The sequence below is a fragment of the Hippocampus guttulatus genome, chromosome 11, assembly GCF_054856545.1.
Source record: "Hippocampus guttulatus isolate MCC_2025c chromosome 11, RoL_Hgut_1.0, whole genome shotgun sequence".
Lineage (NCBI taxonomy): Eukaryota > Metazoa > Chordata > Actinopteri > Syngnathiformes > Syngnathidae > Hippocampus > Hippocampus guttulatus.
In genome coordinates this window covers 7,598,547-7,622,349 of record NC_141271.1, presented here as the reverse complement: position 1 = coordinate 7,622,349, position 23,803 = coordinate 7,598,547, and the positions used below count along the sequence as shown (strand labels likewise).

The 23,803-nt window shown below is 42.1% G+C and overlaps 1 protein-coding gene across 1 annotated transcript in view; it reads left to right on the top strand.

Annotated features, from left to right (window-relative positions):
- Positions 1–6,569, top strand: part of plcl1 (phospholipase C like 1) — a 76,765-nt gene extending 70,196 nt beyond the window's left edge. The window contains exon 12 of the mRNA XM_086123796.1: positions 651–6,569. Coding sequence (XP_085979922.1) covers positions 651–851 — 201 coding nt within the window. The 3' untranslated portion in view covers positions 852–6,569. The remainder of the gene's footprint in view (positions 1–650) is intronic.
- The last annotated feature ends 17,234 nt before the right edge of the window (positions 6,570–23,803 follow it).

Below are 23,803 nucleotides of genomic sequence, written 5' to 3'. Positions count from 1 at the left end.
TGATATTAAGATTAATTAACGTAGGAGAAGCGGCCCGGTGGACGAGTGGTTAGTGCGTTGACCTCACAGTGCAGAGGTACCGGGTTCAATTCCAGCTCCGGCCTCCCAGTGTGGAGTTTGCATGTTCTCCCCAGGCCTTCGTGGGTTTTCTCCGGGTACTCCGGTTTCCTCCCACATTCCAAAAACATGCATGGCAGGCTGATAGAACACTCCAAATTGTCCCTAGGTGTGAGTGTGAGCACGGATGGTTGTTCGTCTCTGCGATTGGCTGACAACCGGTTCAGGGTGTCCCCCGCCTGCTGCCTGAAGACAGCTGGGATAGGCTCCGGCACCCCCCACGACGTGGATAAGTGGATCGGAAAATGAATGAATGAATATAAGAGAAAACAACATTTGAATAGCTGTCCACTCTAGTAACCGTTGTCTCTTAAAGGGTTAAGATGAAAGTCTATTTGATATTTGACATTGTAGCATTTTTTTTCTTACAAGTATTCATTTATTTATATTCTTATTTAGCCATGTTTCAATTCATATTGAGTGCAACACTATATTTTGACTCAAATTCAAACCAAGACCGGGATTTAATTTTTTTTAAAAAGTGTTTTTGCTAATCATGCAGAGACATTGATGTCCTCTTAATGTTGCGTCAGGGTCAGAGCGACCTGCTCCGCGGCGCCAAGATGGATTCCCTGGATGCCCTGAGGCAAGTGGCACTGGCCTGCGAGGCCTCTGGACTCACTAGTCCTCCCTCCAACAACTCCGCAGCCACATTCTCCGCGGCCGAGCTGCACTACACCTCTCATAACTTTAGCGGCCGCCGAAGTAGCACGCACAGCAACGGACGCATCTGATGTCGGTGCAGTGTGAGTTCTACTCTGTGAGAGTCTTACCGTGGTTCGAACTGAACAGAGGCCTTTTCTGAATGACGCAAAATTACCGCTTTATTTTCTGACAGAACATTGAGCCTCAGTCTAACTCAACTCCATTTTGTTGAATTAGTAACGTACTGTATAAGAAAATATTCTGAGATTTTATTTCATTCTTCATATTTAATATAAAGATCATATAAGGGTCACATGGAATCAATAAATTATTTTGAAAAAAAAGCTTTAAAAATGTCACATGAATCGATGGCATTCTTTTTAAGCATTTAAATTACAGTAGTGTCAGCAGACCATATGGATTTTAATTTATTTATTGAATGAATCCTAAATAAGTGCTTCTGGATTTAAGACCTCCAACCCACACACCTCTAATTAATCTTTCCTTGCTGTTTTTGCATTTGGACCCCTTGCACACCGTCACTACAAAAAAAAAAGAACCCAGCTAATAATTTTGTATATTTGTATATTATGGTTTCTATATTCATATGAAGCTTAGTCTAATTTGATTTTCTGGTTTTAGACGCTGGATATTACTAGACTTTAATTTCACGGTCAATTTGAATTTCCTCCTCTCCTGCTTGAAGTCAGTAATATCCTGTCAGAAACTCTGTCATTTCACAGATGATCACGTTACATAAATGAAATGTATGCACAGTATTCATAAGCAACTGCATTATGATGCAGGTTGTTCGGTGGCCTTTGGTTTTCCTGCCATGTTAACTTGGAGAAGTTGAAATGCAAGGACGCGTAACTGGAGAGGTTGTTTGCTCAAAGTACACGTGCGGATCACATGACCCCCCATTTCCGGCGACATGTGCGACAGGGTGTAAGTCAGTATGACGCTCTCTGTTAGAGACGGACGTGCGTTAAATAAAGATAGATTCGGCTGTGTCGTGTCTTTCTAATTGAACACATTGACTCTTTGAATGTGTGAAAACGTCAACTGGTCGTTGATGATGGTTGTTAACTTTGGCCTTTTGGGTGTCTTTTCTTCGTATTACTATGTCGTCTTTGAACCCAAACTTCGTGAGTCTTGTCTGTATATTTTGATCCTGCAAGTTTTTGCACTGGGAGAACACGCAAACGTCACACAAGGAAGGCTGGAGCCCAGATTTGAACACAAAACTTCAGAACTGGGAGGCAAATGTGCCAACCACCATATGAGTTGTCATAAATAAATCGATTTCAGACTCATTTCGTGAAATAATTTCCCACGGCGCGCATGATGATGATCCCTCATGACACCGATTTGGTATCTCTGAATTGTTCGGCTGAAAACAAGTCTGTATGTCGCTACGTAATGATTGTAATGCGAGTTACGTCATTATCAGACTCCGCGATGATAGCGCATGCCCAAACAGGTTTATGTTGATCTCCTGTTATTGCCGCAGGGTTAGACTGACCTGCTCATTGGATTCCTTTGGATGCAAAACAGGCTGCCAAAGAAATCAAAAGAAAGCCAATAGGAAGAGTTTAGCATGAGACCATTTGCTACACCAACCAGCTGATGGCAAAAATAATTCATTCCCAACTCGTTTGCTGCTTAGATGGGTTGCCAGACTATGGTGTGAAAACTAAAACGGTTTCAAATATCTTCACATCCTAAAAAGTCATTTTCAATCTGTGTCTCTGGTGATCTTCTTACCTCACAGACCATCTTTGACATGAATAATGCATCCGCTCCCGTAAAACAAACCACAGTATTATATTTCCAGGTCCGCGTCACGAGGCCGCTGACACGTGGAGGGGGTCATCCAGGTTATATGGAATATCACATGCGGGGATCTGGCAAAATGAGCCCTTTTGGCAATTCACGCTGGCATTAGGTTTTATTAGGGCGGCCCGGTAGTCCAGTGGTTAGCACGTCGACTTCACAGTGCAGAGGTACCGGGTTCAATTCCAGCTACGGCCTCCCTGTGTGGAGTTTGCATGTTCTCCCCGGGCCTGTGTGGGTTTTCTCCGGGTACTGCGGTTTCCTCCCACATTCCAAAAACATGGGTGGCAGGCTAATTGAACACTCTAAATTGTCCCTAGGTGTGAATGTGAGAGCGAATGGTTGTTTGTCTATGTGTGTCCTGCGATTGGCTGGCAACCGGTTCGGGGTGTACTCCGCCTATTGCCCGAAGATAGCTGGGATTGGCTCCAACACACCCACAATCCTCGTGTGGACAAAGCGGAGTCGGAAATGGATGGATGAATGAATGAATTAGGTTTTATTAATTAGGTCCGACCTGATTGAAATTAAGGTCATCGGTACGGTACTGTAGGAGCAGAAGAAAATGAAATGATAGGCTGATGGCCGTGTCCATATTTTAAAGCGTTGTAGTTTCCTTTGCGTTGTTTGGATCTCATAAGCTAGTGGGATATTTCTGGCTCTCTAGCAGTCTTAAGTCGTATAAGCATCCCAATGCTGATCACAAGCCATTAGCGGGCACATTTGCGTGGTGGCTTCTTTCGGTGTCTGGGCCTCGCAATGAGACACTGCTTGAGGCAGCTTTTGTAGCTGCAAGTGAGTTTCTGTCTCTTAGCAACCATACGGAAGGTTTGCTCGTTCAACATGTTATGATTCTAATGGATACGACATAGATATGTCAATAAACAAACCAGAAAATTGGGGAAAACTGAATTGTGAAACACCGAGTAAAATATTTCTGATTTATTTTTTACAAGCAATTTTGATGATTATGGTTTACAGATTAAAAAAAACAACTCACAATTCATCTTCTGAAGAAATTAGACACAAAATAATTCAAAAAAATATTTAGGAAAGAAATGAGGTAGTATTTGGCAAAGTGTTTTCCTGTCTGTGTAATAAATGTGGAGACATTTTTCTCTGCTCTTCGTAAAGGGAAAGGGACTGAGGCCTGCCGCAGAGTACAAATCTTCAGGTAATTCACACCCTCCTAAAACAGCTTATAATTGCCTGTAGATGGATCAAGATGGCAACAAAAAGTAATACGAATATCTGAGTGAAACTTCGGATCTCCTTTGCTAGAGGAGGCCACCAGATGGTTGCAAAGTACTACTCACGTCTACGGTTAAATGAAGCTCCTGAATTCACTTCAACTTACATAAGTTCCTTGGCACCAAGATGCCACAAGATGGCATTGAAGTCATACATATTACACCGACTTGAGAACAAAAAAGCGAATGAGTTTTCAGCGAATGATACAGGATAGGTTTTCAAAAAGAAATCCACAAATAGGTGAATTTGTGAATGCCGAACTGCCAATATACAGGGGTTCACTATAATTTTATTATTAATATGAATATTTTATAATTTTTTACTAGAATGTAGTATCTTCTCTGCGGTAATCAAATTTATTGAGATGCACCATTGCATAATTTAGAGTTTCTAATAAGTTAATTTTTATGATCAAAGAATAAGTTTACATGGGCCAATACAAACAACACTCATGCCTTATAATAAAATGCATCAATTATGTCGGTGTCAGGTCTCTGCAGTTTAATACAAACCCAATTCTAATATAGATGGGTCGTTGTGTAATGCAGAATACAGTGATTTTGCAAATCCTTTATAGTCTACATGCAATTGAATACACAACAGAGACAAGTTATTTAATGTTCAAACTGATCGTTTGTATTTTGGCATGTTTACCACTGTGTTACATCAGCTTTCCAAATACACTGGGATCTCCAAAAGTCTATTTTGCTCTTAATAATGCGTTACAGATTCCACCTTTGCAATGGGAGACAGGTCTGGACTGCTGGCAGACACTCGCAGTCTTTCACAACAAGGCCACATTGTTGTAACAGATGCAGAATGTGGCTTGCTTTGTCTTGCTGAAATAAGCGCTGATGTCCATGAAAAAGACATTGCTTGTTTGGCAGCATATGTTGCTCCAAAACCTGTTTGCACCTTTCAGCATTAATGGTGCCTTCATCAATGTGCAAGTTACCCATGCCATGGGCACAAACACCATTGCAGATGCTGACTTTGAAGTTTTGCGCTGATAACAATCCAAATGGTCTTTATCCTCTTTGGCCCGGAGGACATGAATTTGAAATGTCAACTCAGACCATAGAACACTTTTCAACTTTGCTCCAGTCCTTCTCAGAGGAGTTTGGGCCAGAGAAGCCGGCGGCGTTTCTGGGTGTTGTTGATAAATGGCCTTTGTTTTGCATCGTAGACTTTTAAGTTGCATTTACTGATGTAGTGCCGAACTGTATTTACTGACATTGGTTTTCTGAAGTGTGTATATCATTTAAAAACCTGTAATGCCTGACCCATCAAGGAATAGGAATAGCCAGAAAGATCCGATTTTTGGGAACCGAGATTAAACCTTGTAGCAAAATCCTCAAAAATATTTTTGATTGTTTATATTTCATGTTGTTTTAGATATTTGTCGTATCACATTGATAAGCATTATGTAGATTACATCTGAAAGTGATAATTTGGGGAAAATCACCTGCAGTATCAAATTTGATACAGATGATTTTTAATGTAATATAAAGAATGAGTTACATAATGAAGATGCATGTATCAAATATGATACAAATGGCATTAGGGGCTTTGCAGTTATGCTGTTTTTTTTGTGCAGTGATGCGTGAGGGATCGAATGTCACAGGCATTCGATGTTAGTTTTGGCCTTGCCACTACCATACAGATATTTCTCTAGATTATTTGAATCTTTTGAGGAAATGGACCGTAGAAGATGAGATCCCAAAAGTCTTTGCAATTTTATGTTCTCGAAACTTTGTTCTTAATACTCTTCTTGACTATTTGTGAAAAGATCAGAACAATGATCAGTTTGAGCAAATATCTTTGCAGTGTATTCAATTGGATATAAGTTGAAAAACAGTAGTATTTTGTTTTACACGACTGTATGTCCCAACTTCATTGGAATTTCGGTTTGTCGATTAAAAACAGAGTAGGCCTGTGAATGTTTAAATTTAGTGTTTAGGGCGTTTGTCAGCATCTGCGAGTTTTCTGTACTTGAACACGCTGCTTGACAAACAAAGTTCCCAGTATTTAAAGCCAGAGTGTTTACTCCTGCAAAGGGCACTTCAGGAGCAGGCAAAAACTCACCGCCAGGCCTGGCTCCAGCGCCGCCTAGATATCCTGCACAACCTCAGCAAAGAACCGCTAAAGCTTCGACTCTTGACTGTTCATTAATTTGGAGTTTTCTGAATCACCATTTGGGAGAGGGACATTGCGTTAAGGTGTCCGCATTGCCCATGTGTCTTAAACCTTTAGAACCTCTCTGTGGTCTCTTCTTGTGTGATGCTACCTGTCATTGTAGTCGTGTGGTCCAATAGTGCTTGACGTCTTTGCACCATTCGTGTTTTTCTGCATACGCAAATATGTAAAGTGTACTCGTACCCGTCATGGTGATGTCAACCTGTTGAAAATGTATTCCCGTAACGCATTCATGGCATCTACATTGACTATGATGGCTTTGCCGTTTTGACTCAATATTGGTCCTTCAACTGTTCTAACATTCACTGTATGATGTTTTTGTTTTTTGTAAGATAGAATGAAGACCAAAAGAGATATGAAATATTTATGGATGTGTATTTTAAAAGCTAAAAATAAATAGAATGAATGACTAAATGTACATTGCTTATATTTTAAAAAGTTATGGTGTTTTCTATCTAACAGGAATTCTGATGTAACAAACATATGTATTTCAGGCATAATAAACGGATCTTTTTGTGATGAGACCTTTGTGTTAGACTTTGACTTACTTCCTGACTTCCTTCCTTCCTCAGACTCGGTTTTAATTCAGTCTTCAGCCTTCTTTTCTTTGCTTTCCTTCCATTCCTTCCTCCTTTTTATTCTTACCCGCCTTCTTTATTCTTCCCTATCTTTCCTATACTATTTTAGACTCAACTTTCTTTGTTCTTGACATTATAATCAATACAATACAATACATTTTCAACGGTACCCAAAACAAGTAAATTACTTCAACACCTCTGCACGTGTCCTTATAGCATATGGCCTCTCAAGCAAATAACCCCGTGTAAAGCACACAAGATAGTATATTTAATGTCTCTCCATTGTCACCGATTCCCTATAATAAGCAGAATTAAAACAGATAAAAATACACGCTTTATATCCTAATTTTGTAGTTTTATGTTTATATCTTTTTCAGGAATATCGGATAAAATGTACCAATGTACGTTAGCTGATTCCTAAAATGTTTTTCAGTTTCCAGGAACCCCCCTTTTTGAAACTCTGACTGCCCCATATATGGACATGAACACTTTTGGATTGAATGCCCGTCGAATGTCACCACGAATGCAACAATATGGCTGGTAAGACAACTGCGCTCCATTATAAACATGGCACAGTGGTCAAAAAGGTTGAATTTTCATTCTGTGATAAATGTAGTTCATTTATTTTCTTGATATAATACTCCTTCTTTCGACGTTAATAGCAACGCACTCATATAAACTGATGAATCATTAATATAATTGTTTGTGCATGAATAGACTGATTTTGATATTATAGTGTTAAATAATACCACGTTGATGTCTTTTGCGTAAATATCAAAAATGTTTACACTGAAAGCGTACCAATACTCATACACAAATACTCATAATCAATAATAATCAATAATAATAATCAACTGTTTGAAGATTTTTTTCCCCTCAATTTTTGAATGGCTCTTGGAGGTCTATCATCAGTCCTGCCAGCAGGGGGAGCTAAGCAACAACAAATGATTTACTGTATGCGGGTCAAATTGAACAGAATAGTTGTCAATCTGCTCCTACGCTGCATAAATAACTACTCTATTTTATCATATAATGTATTTGTCCATATAATTCAATGTCAATAGAGTTTTATTTCAATATTTTTTAATGGGGAAACATGGTAAGGTGGCGCTTAGCATATCTCAACTCAACTGTATTTATAAAGGACTTTAAAACAACCATCGCTGTCTGCGAAGTGCTGTACATGGAGCAAAAATAATATTTACAACAGCAAACGATAAGACAAGAAATGAATAATGATGACAATAAAATGTACAAAGACAAAGCAAAATCAAGTCTTATACTGAGCCAAAAGTGAAAGAATCTGCCTCAATGAATCAGGGTTTGAATTTGGAGCAGTTAGAGAGGGGGGTGCTGGAGCCTATCCCAGCCGTCTTCGGGCAGTAGGCGGGGGACACCCTGAATCAGTTGCCAGCCAATCGCAGGGCACACAGAGACGAACGACCATCCATGCCCACACTCACACCTAGGGACAATTTAGAGCGTCCAATCAACCTGCCATGCATGTTTTTGGAATGTGGGAGGAAACCTGAGCACCCGGAGAAAACCCACGCAGGCCCGGAGAGAACATGCAAACTTTGGAGCTGGAATCGAACCCGGTACCTCTGCACTGTGAAGCCGACGTGCTAACCACTGGACTACCGGGCCGCCGGTTCCAGCTCACCTATCATCTTAATCGACAAGCACTGTAGAAAATCGATGATTTCTACTGCTATAAAGATGAATTTGAATATTAAACAAATTAGGTGCTTTATCCTCAAAGTTGATTTTTTTTTTTTTGCTTCAATGTGCTAACTTTAATATAGTGTCTCATGATATTTAATGTGTAGGGAACACCTGTCAATAATGTATGTGAACCCTTCTATGGTGCATTTGGCATATTGTTAAATGAGTGCTTTCCTAGCACATATGTGTTAATGAGCTGAAGTATTGTCGTTTATGAAGTTGACGGGCAGTGAGATCCTGACCCCCCCGGAGGTGTTCGGCAGCAGATGGGAGGTGATGGAACTGTGTGGTTAGCGTAGGTGGTGACATGACAGCCTGTCAGCCCCTAATGCAGGCAAACATCTGGAGGTTCGCCGGCCACGTTGCTTCTTGGCCCTGCGGCAGGGTCCTCTAGCCCGGGGCCAGACGCCACCACGGGTGAGGAACACGCGCAGTTGAAGTCAGTCCCCTGAGAAAGGATGCGGTAGCTCTGATTACTTCAGTGTAAGTTAAAATCAAACTTGTTTTGCTATATGACAGGTGACAATAAAGAAGTCATTAGTTTGCACATGAGGCATAACTCCACACTCTGATAAAAAGCTGTTTGATCCCATCTGCTGTTATTTCAAAAGTAATTTGAGCTAGAATGACACTCAGTAGGACATCGACAAATAGATCGATAGATCAATAATAATTTTAACATAATGCAGCTAACAAAGCGTGATGACAGGATTCACGTTTTCAGTGGTGGTAATACTGTACCCAGTTTTGAATAGCCCTGACCCTTTAGAAATAACAGAGAATGTCGACTGCGGCATGGTGGATAACTGGTTAGCACATCTGCCTCACAGTTCAGAGGTTATGGGTTCACATCTGGGCTCCTGCGAATGCCGCAGCACCGCGTGTATTCTGTGGCGACAGGTTCAGGTTAAACCTCAACTCTTCCCCAAAGTCCGCTGGGATGGGCTCCAGTTAAATAAATCCCAGCCATTTTCACTGGAGCAACCCCCTCAATATCAGCATTTTACTGGATTTTGACTGATCTTGCAAGGCCCACAGAATATTTGGTTCCAATGCTATATAAACATGGAGCCTACCAAAATAAAATTTGGACTATCTTATTTCAGCAGGAAAAAAAAGTGTTTCCATCTTTTTCCATTCTTCAGCAATTGGCATTACAAAAGGCTAAGTTTCATGCAAATGGCGATTCCTGGGCAAAAAAACGGAGAAAAAGAGCTTTTTTTGTAAAAGCATGCATTTCAAGCACGTGAGGCACCACTGCCACCTCCTGGTCGCTTTTTTTTTTACACGATTTACAATGCAAACGGCTTATTCTCATTCACAGATTGCATAAGACCCACCTCCTCTCTATGACGCAAAAAAAAAAAAGACTTAGACATACTAGTATGTCCTTGGTAGGCGGGGCCTAATTTTAAAAAGACGTACAAGTGCGTCTTGTGGAATTACAGAGTTAACATGCGACACTGGTGTGGATTAAGCCAGACAGAGTGGATGGTTGGATGAAGTTCATAGCTCCACTTTAACTGGACAGGCACAGAGTCATAGAGGTGTAAAAAAAAGCATTTCTGACAGTCTAAGTCACATTAAAAGAAAGAAAAAAAACCCCCAGTCTTTGATAATGCAGGTATACTGTGAAGGTTAGATGTGTTGCAGAAGGGATTCATTATGTGTAAAAGGATGTTCATTGTTGTAAAACAAGAAAACGGTGAAGTGTAACAAGTGATGATGTGTGAAGTCTTATTGTTTACTGCCAGGGACACCAGTAAAGTATTTGGGGCCCAATGAAAAAATCTTTACTACAATGCCGCAAATTGACAAATAACATTTTCTAGGGTTCTTGACAGTCATGGCCACTTGTCATGACTTTTCATGCCCATTTGGCATCTGTGCTTACAGCTAAAGCCAAATAAAAAGCAAAACCCTTTGATGTTCACGAAACTAAATTCTAGACACATATGTTGTGGTCATAATTGAAGTGAAGTGGTGAAATTTTGTGGCACTTTTTTCCTCGAAACGTCAGTTCAATCGTATCATGTCGTAGGCATTGGACTTTAGTTTGGCTGGACTGTAAATTAATTTTAGTAGTAATAAAGGATCGGCCGTCTGGTTTGTTTCAATCTATCCGCTTGAGAAAAACAGTCAAACACGCACACAGCCATGCGTGCCCCCCCCCCCCCCCCCCGCCCCACACACACACACAAGAGTGTATGGCAGGTCTATGGAGGCTCTTCATATTGTCCAGACGGCCCAGTGTCAGGCAGCTAAATGAATGGCTGTTTATATTAGCAGGCTGCTTTAATGAATTAGAGCCACGGCTCGGCTATGTCACAACATGCAGGCTCATACACACCAGACCCGTTCCACTCCTCACTCTCAATTTAAGGTAAGGGGAGGGAGCTCAGGCGTCCTGATTGCGTCCGTCGGGACCAGGTGAACCAGGCGGCCCGACGGCGCCCCTCCAAGGGCTTTCTGCTTATTTACAAAGGGCATCTGGCGAAAAAGGGCGCATATAACCTCACTGGTTGTGTTGCCATCTCGTTGCCTGTGATGGGCAAAGGCCTACCTGTTTGTATACGTATGTGGGAGGGCGGGCATGATTACGGAAGCAACACACACACACACACACACACACACACACACACACACACACACACACACACACACACACACACACACACACACACACACACACAATTGAACAAATATGTATACAAGCTGAGGTTCGCCACCCAGCCGCAAGTATACACTGGCGACAGGCCTCTGATGAGATCGCTTCTGGTTCTGCTCACCCTGGGCCACATACGTCAAGGACATGGCCCTCGGGCCAAATCGAAAGATTCTTTTCAAATATACATTTTTGCGGCTGGAAAGAAAACAATGGCCATAAACTAAAAGTCCCAGATATGATGTCCAACTCTCAGAGGCAATTTTTAAAAAAGTACACTATAATATATTTGTCACTTGCCCTTTTAACACTGGCCATACCTTTTTCCTGGTTTGCTGGATTGTGTATAAGGTACCGATTTGGGTGCGTGAATGGGTGGGGGAGGGATGAATTTGACGCAGTGCAGTGTTAGGAAGCTTCATTTTTATGCGAACCAGTTCAAAGTTCAGTTCAAAACTTTTAAAATGACCCCCCCCCCCCACACACACACACACTAATATGTTGCTACGAGCCTCAAAATACTGTCTTTTCCTTATTTGTCAGTCCACACTAGTAACAACTTTCAACCTACTGTCTCAAAAATATGACAGCATTTGTTGCTTATATGTACTATTTTTAATGAGGAATTAAAGCAAAAACAGGGCTGTAGACTTTAATGTGCAAGCAAAAAGACAATTTTTGCAGTCCAGAGCAACTGGACTGCTCTGTTTGTCTGACATTTTTCTACTCATCTGAGAAGGATTCATCAGTTGATGTCACAAGGCTTGGTCGGGACAGACCATTTGTGCCGGGTCAAGTCTACTTTATCATGTTTGGGAATCTGGCAGACTTCACTGCACCATGCGGGCCGAGGGCGTTTTCTTTTACACGCCCCTGCACACATGACAATTTGGTGAGAGAAAGTGAAATAGACCTCAGACCAGTAAAAAGCAGGTCTAAATTATGGCGCAGGTGGTGTCACACGATTTTGGTGGATTTAACCACAGCGCAGGCAGTCAAACTCTGCACTCCACTGACATGTGTCGTGGATGTCATTGCTTTTCATTCGTAAGTAGGACCTCTGCGTCCACCGAACCCGCTGAATCCTTTTAGAAATGAATTAATTAAATATGTATTATTATCATCAAATTTATTGTATTTTTTTAAAAAGAGCTTGGCAGTGGCACAGTGAAAGGGACATGTGTGTGTGTGTGTGTGTGTGTGTTTGTGTATACGGGATGGGGGGGGGGATGTAATAATAATAATAATAATGCATTTTATTTAAAAGCGCCTTTCATGCCACCCAAGGACACTGTACAGACAATAAGAAAATACAATGTAAAAATTAGTAAACGAGATATTATATAAAAACAGGACATAAAATCATAAAATCATAAAAACATAGGAAATGGAAGAGCTATGTGTTGTATGTGTTTCACACAAGGAGACAAATGATCAGGCTGAAGATGGTCTCCAAGTGCTTACTTCACAGCGGTGATCTGTGATGGCCCCAGCCTTTACATTATCTGTAAATGGGGCTTTCTTTTTTTCCTAGAGCCATTACTGCAATAAATAACCACAGAAAATAATCAAAGCTACTGCATTTTAAACCTAAACTCTCTTACTTCACTTGTGCAATAATGAGCAATATTTGAGCCATTTCATTTCATGTGCAATATGTGTCCTGTGTGCAATATAAGCCTCAGTCCACACTACCACTACTGCTGCTGTTGTTGTGTGTTGTTGAGTTTTGTATTTAGTATACCGTTATTTTATTTTATTTTTAATTCAATTTTTTATTTTTTATTTTTACAAAATGCACTACGGAGTGTCACCCAAATTTCATTGTATGCAATACAATGACAATGAAGGCGATTCTGACTCTGCAATGTCTAAAACTATGCGAACACCCCTCCCGTGCTGAATTTTAAAGGGGATGAGTGGAGCTGCGTTCATTCCCACAACGGCGCAAAGGCCCCTTTCTATCTATACCTGTCTACGATAATACCAAAAGAAAGAAAACTCCACCCATTCGCACAGTTAGGCTGCACTTTGCGCTAGACTTGTACTGGGGATGAAAATAGAGCCCATAGTCTAAACACACTGAGATGAAACTGACTGACTCCTATGCGCTAGTGTGTTAGAGAATGGTTGTCAGTTCATCTTACCATCACATTAGTTTGTTGCTCTGAGCCTCAGGATGGAAAAAGTAGAACAGATGGAGACAAGGGCAGGGAAAAGGATAGAAAACAAGTTTGTTCTCTTCTCTCGTACAGCGTGAAACTCACTCATAGTAGTCGCAACTCTTACAATCAATCAAAGCTTCTCCTTACGTACGTTTGAGTAAAAATGGCCACGACTCCTTTTCTCCTTCATCGTATTCTACTTCACTTTACAGGCCGGCAATTATTTCCTGCTCTCATCTCGCCTCGTTTTCTTTTGTTGCCTCCCTTTCTTTTTACACGGTTAAATTAGCCAGCATCCTGCAGCACGCGGTAGCTCCTCAAATTGCTTTTGTCCTTTTAGCACCGCGTAGCTGGCAAGCATGCACGTGGCGTGGATTCGCAGCGACTAACAGCGGGGTGGAGGGTTAAGATTGCTGTAATCATGGAGGGCTACCTGTTCATTAAAAGACCCGGCGGGGGTTTGGGGGTTGCTATTTACAGCATTTAAGAACAAATTAAAGTGGCACAAGCTATTAACACACACAACATTTGTTGGAATATAGAAAAGAGACAAAACAATCCATGTTTGAGCATTTATTTATCTATTTGTTAGCAGCCTCTTCTAAACTGAAAAGTTTTGACTTGGAGCTAACTAACTGTTGGTGAGAAAAACTGAGACAAAAAAAAATCATTCGAACTTGTGAATGGCTGTAATTATCGTATAATGTGTCTGAAGATGGCGTGTGATTGCTCAGGTAGGGGGTCGGGAGGAGAAGAGTTCGACGAGGTGAAGCAGACACTTGTCATAGTAATTGCCGGAACACGCGCCTATTCATAATAGGCTGTGATTTGATGCAAGCAAGATGAACAAGATTCATTCTTTCAAAAAAAGACAAACTCTGATGAGATTGTGTTGCGACTTGATCTGTTTTTACTTTTTTTTTTTTTTTTTGGAATTTGTTTGAATGGACATTCACAACTCATCAACCTCTAAATAACATTCCAATCATGGACGAAACTTTTGTCAACTGACAACTTCCACTCTTTCACTTGCTTAAAATTTTTGCATGGCTTGTGCATTTTTTTAAAATGTACCTTTTATGGACAATGACTGCACCTAAAACATTTCGATGAGGAACTTTTCTCAAAGTTTCTTTCGATGGATTGCGGCTGTTGTGCAAAATGATGCGTGAGACACACAGAGATGATAGTGGTTTATCGATAAACTGTGATATACTTTCACACAAATTTAATTTCAGTGTGTCTGAGAGTTGTCTCTTCCGTCGCGCACCACAACAACAAACAATTGGAGAAAAAGACGGTCAGTTTGATATTTTTTGTTGGTGAAGAAAATGTGTTTCGTATGTCGCAGATTTCTAATATACAAAAAAGGTTCCTAATTTTAAAAAAAATTAATGTAAAATTTTGAAAACCGCGATGCCTTCAGTGTGTTGTTTTTATTATTGGCATCCAAAGTCCCAAAAATGCCACAAAATTCTTTTTGATCTGTTTTGCCAGTTCAAAACAGTTTTGTGCCACTGACAGCTTACAGGACTTAACGTAGAACAGCATCGGTGATACTGTAGCCTGTCTGTTCAAAGTAAGCGTTTCAATTGTTAGCTTTGACGTTCTGTTGCAGACAAGTCACTTCCTGAGCGTGAGTTGGAAGTCATCCCCGTATAAGGTGTGCAATGGATCCGCTTGTCATTAAAGGCCATTTGCACAGAAAAAGACCAATTTGCATCAAATGGTTGAATTCCAAGAAGTAAAAAAAAAAATCATTTAAACTTTTCCATCAAGACATAGTCCTGTCATCAGCTGGATACCTCATTTAATGCATGTTTAAGAAAAGAGCAGATGATCCATCAAGCATAGAAAACATGTGGCGCTATTGTGTGACACTCTTTGGTTAATTATCTAAAAGGGTGATAAGGAAGATGGAATTTAGAGCACTTTTAAAAAAGGCGACTGTAATGGCGGTGAAATTACCTCTGGGTGAGGGCTGTCATTAAAACAGGACAGGCGCTGGCTTCTTGGACGCAAGAGCGGCTAATAGCACCGAGGCTCTACGCCGCCAACAGTTTGAACCAGCCCCGCTGAGAGTCCTTGTCCGCTATGTCTATTTAGACTTGGACAAAGCTGGAACTTTGATACATTCATCTCGGAAGACTATTTGCACTTTAAAGTGTCTGTCTTCCCTTTCCTGTTTTGAGATATTCAGGGAAATACACCTCAAAAGCCACACAAACCTTAAGTTTGAATGGCTGTCATTTTTGGCTGTCACACCCCTGAACTTCACTTTTTGATGGGCTTTTTTTTGGGGGGGGGGGCGGGTTTGGATGACACTTTTTCCTAAAGAAGGAAAAGCCTGACCTTATGTGTTTTTATAAAAATTCAGAAAGTGTTATGTTTTTATGTTAACTGTTCTGTCAAGCGGTGGCCCGGCGTTGAAGTGGTTCGTGCATCGACCTCACAGTGCAGAGGTCGTGGGTTCGATCCCGGCTCTGGCCTTCCTGTGTGGAGTTTGCATGTTCTTCTCGGGCCTGCGTGGGTTTTCTCCGGGTACTCCGGTTTCCTCCAACATTCCAAAAGCATGCATGGCAGGTTGATTGAATACTCCAAATTGTCCAGGGGGCAAGTGTGAGTGTGGATGGTTGGTTGTCTCTGTGTGCCCTGCTATTGGCTGGCAACCGCATCAGGGTGTCCCCCGCCTACTGCCCAAAGACAGCTGGCATAGGCTCCAGCACGCCCCGTGCCCCTTGTGAGGATAAAGCGGATCAGAAGATGGGCAGATGGATGTTCTGTAAAGCGCTTCGTTCCAATTGCAGTTGTTGTAAAAGCGCTGTATGATGTATTGTAATGTAATTTTATACTTTTTAAAAAACATTTATGACAGTGTTGAACTGCTTCTTTCGCATGTGTGAATAATGTTTTAAGCGTTTCACTCTACTTGGTGCGTGATTTCCATTGGGAAAACTCATCTTGTTGACTCGTGTTCCAGAACGACTTATGCTGGACCTCGGAGTCTCTACTATAAATGCTGCGAGACAGCAAGGTTTTGTCAGTTTTGAAGAGAAAAATGGGTTGAACTGCCACACTCTTGATTTGTTGCTGTCTTGTATAACCTGATAGGGCTGCATATATATATATGTATATTTTTAAAAATCTGCAGCCATGGGCCGACTCGTGAAAATACAACAAGTGGCAGTTTGTCATTTTCTTGTTCATAACAAGTCTCACCACAGAGCAGACCGAGATCAAAACAGAGCGAAGCTGTTATTGTGCGTCCACAGGGGATCGCATTAGGGAAAGAAAAATCACGACTGACGGCAAGCAGACACAAAAGCGACATCTGCAACTTTGGATTGAATACTTCATTTCATCACAGTATCCAGATCATGGAGTATTATAAAAGTACAATAAAATATTCAATTCCAAACGTGTCTTGTCAACAAACAATAAAGATAGACAACTGTCATTTTGTGTGCGTAAAACAACAAGAAGGTGCCAAGATTCGAGCTTTATTTTTCATTTTAGTTCCATAAAAACAAAAAGCACAGCCACAGACGAGACCGAATTGGGCAAGACTCCTCTAATGCAAACACTAAGCTCCATTTCTGCCTTTGTGATTTTACATCTCAACCGTCTCCTTCTGTTAAAGGACAATTCAAAACTTTAGAAACAAAAATCACTTTATCCGGTGAGTGATTCATGCCATGTTGGTGTCACACAAAGAGGTACCTTCCTTGGCTTATGAGTTTTATTTGTTCCGTTACCAAGCTCATATCGTTAATTTCATTTTACTCACGTATCAAATGAATTGAAATGCCATGAATACATTTCAAACATACACTCCCACTTGTTTTATTTCAGTCCCTGTAAAAGGAAATCTTGAAAATGTCTAAACGCATTATACTGTACATGTTTGAAGATAAATGCTGAAAACGTCCTGAGAGCTAAGTAATATTGAATTGCGGAGGTGTCATATGAAATTGATTATTGCACTTTTTTGTTTTTTTGCTGCCCCTGCTAAAATGGCGGCCGGTGACACAAATGATCTTCGGCATGAGTTGCCCCTTCCCTATTATACGAGGGTGGTCTGGAAAATTCATAGGCTAACTAAGAAGGAGTTATGCCACATCAATGAAAGGAGGCGTGCGTTAAATTCAACATGAACTCATGCGGTCTGTTTGCCTTCCGGCGAAACCCACACCAGATACGGAATTGAGGTCTCGAAAAAGCGGTACGAGAAACATTTGGCGAAAACTCATCAATGGAGCCAGTTATACCAAACATCAAATACTCCCAAGGACGTTCATGCTGACATCTTTGCTGCATTCGGGGTTGATGCTCCATCTTCATCAGCTGTGCAAAAGTGGGCAGCTGAATTCGCATGCCACCTTCCCAGAAATCGACGGAGTTCACGGTGATTGGATGACAGATGTTTAACTGTTAATACAGGAGCGAATGCTGGAGGCATCTTCCCCTGTCAAGGAGTTGCGAGCCTTGGGCATCATGAACTTGGTACGTCAAAGGTTTCTGTTCGGTGGGTGCCGTGACTTTTGACGCCTGATCAAAAGAGCACCAGGTTGAACTTAGCTCTTGTTAAAGCAGATCCAGACGCTTTTTAGGATTGAATGTTGGCTTCACCACTTTGAGCCAGACCAAATGGCAGTCCACGCAGTGGAAACAAGTGTCTTCTGCCCCAAGAAGAAGGCCAAGGTGGTGTCTTTGGCTGGAAAAGTGATGGCCTCTGTCTTCTGGGATGCAATGTTCATTGACTTCCATCAGAAAGGCCGTATTATTAAATGGAGAGAACGATGCAGACGAAGGAGTCCTATCAGGTTGAGGACTCTGTGCAGACTCTGTCATCAGCGCCTTTATGGACGCTGTTTTGTGCACCGCTGGACACATTTTGAACAATAAGGAATTGCTCAAAATGTCTTTGTTGGCTGAAGCATTCCGAGTGTCTTTCATTGGTTGGGATGCAGCCATGGAAACCCACTCCATGAAACTCTCTGCGCACTGTTCGTAAGTTAATTAGAAGGACACGTAAAGTTTGAAAGTGTGTCGCGATTGACACGGCAGAATGTTGGCGACATTTTCGCACTACGCGGCTCAGCATCTGGTGAGCTCTCTCCATTGGTTGAGCACTTCATGACTGAGTCGCCGTCGTTCCCAAAAGCTTCCACGTTGCGCTAATACAGCTGAGAGTCGACTGGAATATTTCGGCGCGAGGACATTTCACGAGTGGACCTTTTGCACATGCAGGTGACATCCAATCGCAGCTCCATGCTGGAATTCACTGTGCTCCTGAGATTGTTTTGTTAAAACAGTCTGCACGCTTGGGCGTTTGATTTTATATACCCGTGGCCATGGAAGTGAGTCAATCACCTGATCCCTTTTATTTGGATGGCAATATCGTTTAACAACACACATTGACTGGAAACCATTGTCGTCGGCAACTGACCAGCAGGTTGATGCACCCGCTGACTCTCAATGTGGAATGCTGGTTTTCACTGAATGGCAACTGCACGCAAACACACACACACACACACACACACACACACACACACACACACACACACACACACACACACACACACACACACACACACACACACACACACACACACACACACACACACACACACACACACACACACACACACACACACACACACACACAGAGCAAGGAATCTGTGACCACTAATTGTGTCTGGCCTGTGCAGTCCCTCGCAGACCGGGTCATGGGAGTGCTGCGGTGCAGGACAGGGTAGCCATTGTGGTCGCCTCAAACATAGCTTACGCTCAAACCTGTTATTACCCTGAGAAACTATCATCGCTTCTTTTTTCTTTTTTTTTTTTTTTTTTAATATTACTCCACCCTTTTCCTTCCCAGTGTGTTTAATAAAGCTGCAAAAAAATATTCTTCTGCTCTTTGCCTTATTCTCTTGGGAGAACTACAGTTGTTTCTCTCATGATGATTTTTGTTTGCTATCAGAATTGCAAAACAACCGAGCTGAACCAGATTTTCATGAAGCTTTTGACAAAATGCGTACTTCCTTAAAGGACTCAAGATTGTCTATTTTTCACTGACAAGCGCACTTATGTATTTTGCTCAGGAAAATTAAACTGGGATTCATTCTCAATAATATGTTTTCAAGCAATCCGTAAATCCTTAATCACCCCTGGAAGGCCCCTTTTTCACCGCCCCTGGAGATGTCCAGCTCCGGGCCTGGAGGGCCGCTGTCCTGCCTGTTTTCTATCTCTCCTGGCTGCAACGCACCTGATTTAAATGAGCAGCTCATCAGCCAGCTCTGGAGTAGCATTAGAGCGAACTTGATAGCGGCAGGACAGCAGCTCTTGAGGACTGAGTTTGGACACCCCTGGCCTAAAGGATTTTGCTTATAATGTCTGAAAACTGCAATCAGTTGTCACCAAAATTGACATGGGGATCTCAACTTGTGCCTACTTCAGCCTCTGAAAATATCAGAACCATAACACTCTCAATAGGTGCTCACTATAAAAGAATGAAGAAATGAGCTTGTACTGTAGCGCCTTTAAAGACACCAACGGATTCTTGCCTGTTTAAAAAAGAAAAAGCACCAGCCGGGAGGACTGCAATCGATCACTGTTGACCCCACTCCAGAATGTTTGTTGGCTGGCCGCGACGACAGCGGCGTCGCGAAGGCATGGTCGGGGAGGACGACTTGAGCCAAAAAAGGGGAGAAAAAAAACCTACCAGCAAGGTGATTACTTTTTTTACAATGCTGAGCCCTGAATGATCTGAAAGATCTGCTGGTGCCAGTGTCCTTAGACGCTGGTGTTCAACACTGCTTGTCTGCCAACAGTTCTCTGCGGGAACCTCCGTGGCGGCAGCAGGACGGTGATTAAATCCTGTATTGAGATGATAATCTCAGTGAAAGGAGGCATCCGGTTGCCGAGCCCGAGGAGCCGCATGGATGTTAAAAGCAGCACCACAACCGAAGCAAGGAAGAAGCCATCACTCCCGAGGGGGCTGTGATGGATCCTGGTTGAAGTAAGCCATTTCATTCTCAACTCCGACCACAAGAATCATTGAAATGATGGTGCAAATGACACTCCACTCGCTTGGTTGTGGGACTCACTGGCCTCGTTCTGGTACTGATGTCGTCAGGATCACAATTATTTTTTACCTAAATGTTGGTGTTCCAAAAGAGATGTCTTTCAAATCCAAAACTAGAACCTGCACGTTTTCTCAGGGTGTTGTGAGGTGGCGAGCAGCCACGAGTTGCCTCTTCTCAGGCATTGAGTGAAGCAAACACTGTGTTATGTTGTGAGGCTGGTTGATTTTCTGGCCACAATGAAGGGGAAAACGTGTCATGCATTGTGCTTCAACATTCATGAATGAATGTGATGCACAAACACCTGCTCATATCCTCCATTTGAAAAAAGTTGCGTCCGTCAGGCTTTGCGCAGGAGTGAAAAAACAGTGTTTGAAAACACAAGAGCAACACTTCAAGTGCTGCCACATATAATGACTTAAACCAATGGTTCTTAAGCTGGGTTCAATCGAACCCTAGGGGTTCGGTGAATCGGTCTCAGGGGTTCGACGGAGCCTCTGCCATGGAGGTTAAGACACCCGACTCATCCTGTCAATTAGTTATGACACGCCCGCTTGGCCATCACTAGCTGCAGATGATCACATAAGATAAGATAAGATAAGATATCCCTTTATTTGTCCCGCAATGGGGAAATTACAGTCAGAATTCAGAAAGGAAAACACTGGGTAGGGAGAGGGAAAAAAACCCCACGCTCGAACTATCCTCTTCTGAGGACAATTTAAGTCCAGGATAAAAAAAAAAAATTGCTTGTGACATTGCTTGTGCAATCAGTGCAGCGGGAAATTTAGTTCGCTCAGTCGTCAACGTGTGATGTCGAGCAAAGAAAGAAAGTGGTCGGACGAATGTGTACAACATGGATTCACATGCATAACGGACCGTGATGGGACTCAGCGTCCGATCTGCATGATTTGTAATGCCACGTTGAGCAACTGTAGTCTCGCAGCGGCAAAACTGAAGGAACACTTCTTGAAACAGCATGGAGATTCCTTTTGTTCACAAAAAAATGTCGGTCTCTTTCTGTTGTTAATAAATGCATTTTTTTATGTCTTGAATTTGTAAACAAAAAAATAAATTTAAAACATTTTTTTTTCAATAATGAAGGGTTCGATGAATGTGCATATGAACTGGTTTGGTTCGGTACCTCTGATATGGTTAAGAACCACTGACTTAAGCAATCTCAATAAGATACACCAGAGATGCTCATCATCAAATGTAATAGTGTGTGCAGATTGCTACAGACGCGTTTTTACTGGGCCAGGTTGGCTGTCCCAATTTCTCTCTGACCAGGGTGGAAAAATGTTGTCATTGAAGCTCAACGCTGTGGCCCAGTAAGGATGAGTTTAAACTGGTTAAGGGAGCAGCCAAATTGCGCATATATTCAACTCAACTTTAGTTTAGGTTACGCTGACAAGCACTACAGACTGGGAAGGCTCTGAGCCCATTGGAGTGACATGGCAGCACAGGGAGGCTGAAATCTGAAACAAAACGTCCATAAATAGGCTTCCAATACTGGAATGACCCATAGGCGCTGCATAAAATGGACCGATGCAGTCTTTGTTTACAATTGTAATTAATATATTAAGAGATGACCAGCATCCCTTGTCTGGTTGTCCCGTTGGACTCAATTTCCTGTCTCACTTTCGAGTACGGCACCAGTAGTACAAAAAGTGTAGACGTGGCTAGCTTTTAACTTCTCTTTTCAAGGACTCTCCTTCAACTGTTGACTTGAATTAGCCTCTCGCCGCCTTTATTAGCAGCAGCGGTGGAATCAGAGAAGGCCGTCTACGTGGAGGAAGGAAGGAGTGGGGGCAGCGAGGGAGGTTGGGGGGGTCTTGACCGCTAAGTGCTTCACTTGTGATCTCTGATGGCGGTCACGGGGTCGCCGCTCAGCGTCAGCTTGATGACTTGTGACACGGCGTGAGCAACCGAAACCACTTGTGAGAGAGCTGCTTGCTCTTCGCATCGAGCGGCACACAAAGCCACATCCTCGACGTTATTAAGTGGAACGCCAACACTCGTGTACATGTGCCGCACAAACATCTACAAGACGTGACCCTTGTGTCCTTACTTCATCTTCTGATGCTCTCATGGTCAGCTTGGTGCCAGAATATGAAGTGATAAGCTATTTTAGACCAGCGTGCAATTAATGGGTCAGAATCAGACCTTGGGTTTGTGTTTACGGGACGCTTGCTCTCTAATCATATCACCAAATTAGCTGTAATTTGAGGTTTTAAAGGGAACTGTTCTCCTTTTACCCACCGGTTTAGTCTAAATGTACCGGCGTCAGACATGTTGTAATTAAAAATGAAATGTAATCATGTACAACACATACTTGAGCCATGACGGTAGACTTTGGGAAACGTGTGAGCCTCGGTGGGAAAATGTATGGCAAACACACCAGCTGCAGTGGGCCAATGCCAAGATGCATACAGTTGACTGCTCATCCCTGTGAAAAAAAAAAAGGAAAACTTTTTTAAAGGCTCCTCGCTCCGAAACAAAGTAAAGTACTGTCTGTAGATGATTTATTTTTATCTGGTTTATGACTAAGACCTGGAATGCTACATGCTTTTTTTTTTGTTTTTGTTTCTGTGATGAGTTTGCATTTCGTCTATATCATATGGAATGTTTTTAAGTTGATTATAAATGTACAAAAAAAAAGGTGGGAAACTTAGTATTTTAACATTAACGGGCATTCAGTACAAATATATAACTAAGATAAACACTGTCATTATTATAATGTAAAAGCAAATGCTCGACTTGGGGAGGCAAAATTTACTTGGGTCTGTAAGCCAAATGTTTGGCAAAGTTGTTGACATGGGAGAAAAAGTATGCGTAATTCAGTGGCTTGGTGGTGATGAAGTGCTGCTCCCAAATTTCGTCACTTGTGTGACGTCACTTCAAGGACAACAATCGCAGAGGTCACTATAGAAAGTGTAACGTTTCAAACTTATTTGAGGGGGTCCAGGTATTTGAAGAGTTAGAGCACAGGTGTCAAACTCAAGGCCCGGGGACCAAATTCGGCCCACCAGGCTATTTCACGTGGCCCGCGAAAGCAATTCATGTGCGTCAACTTGCTAAAATCTGTACCCCAATGCCAAATTGTCATGTGTAATAAATAACGTTGAGATTTGGCAGGAATTTTGTTATCCTGTTTACACTCACTAGAACAAAGCATTATAATTGACTTGACTGATTTCAAAACTAGTAGTGTATTAATTTGTTGTAAAGAAGTAATAATTTTGTGGTATCACTGTCATAATGAGTTTGACACCCCTGAGTTAGAGGAAAGTGGGGATTGTTGGCAAGATGGGCCATACATGTACGAGCCAGATGCTCAGGATGCGGAAAATGTTGTGCCTGAACGGCCGGCCATGGAGTGGAGACCGAGACCCATTGGGATTGGAAGAATGGTAAACGATATAGGCTGCGGTTATTAGCCTAGCATTGTTGTTTGCAATTCGAGGCTGTGCCGTGCTGTAAATTGTGCACGATGGGATTGCCTTACTTGGTCCATGTATTCCTGCTAGCACTGAGAAGAAA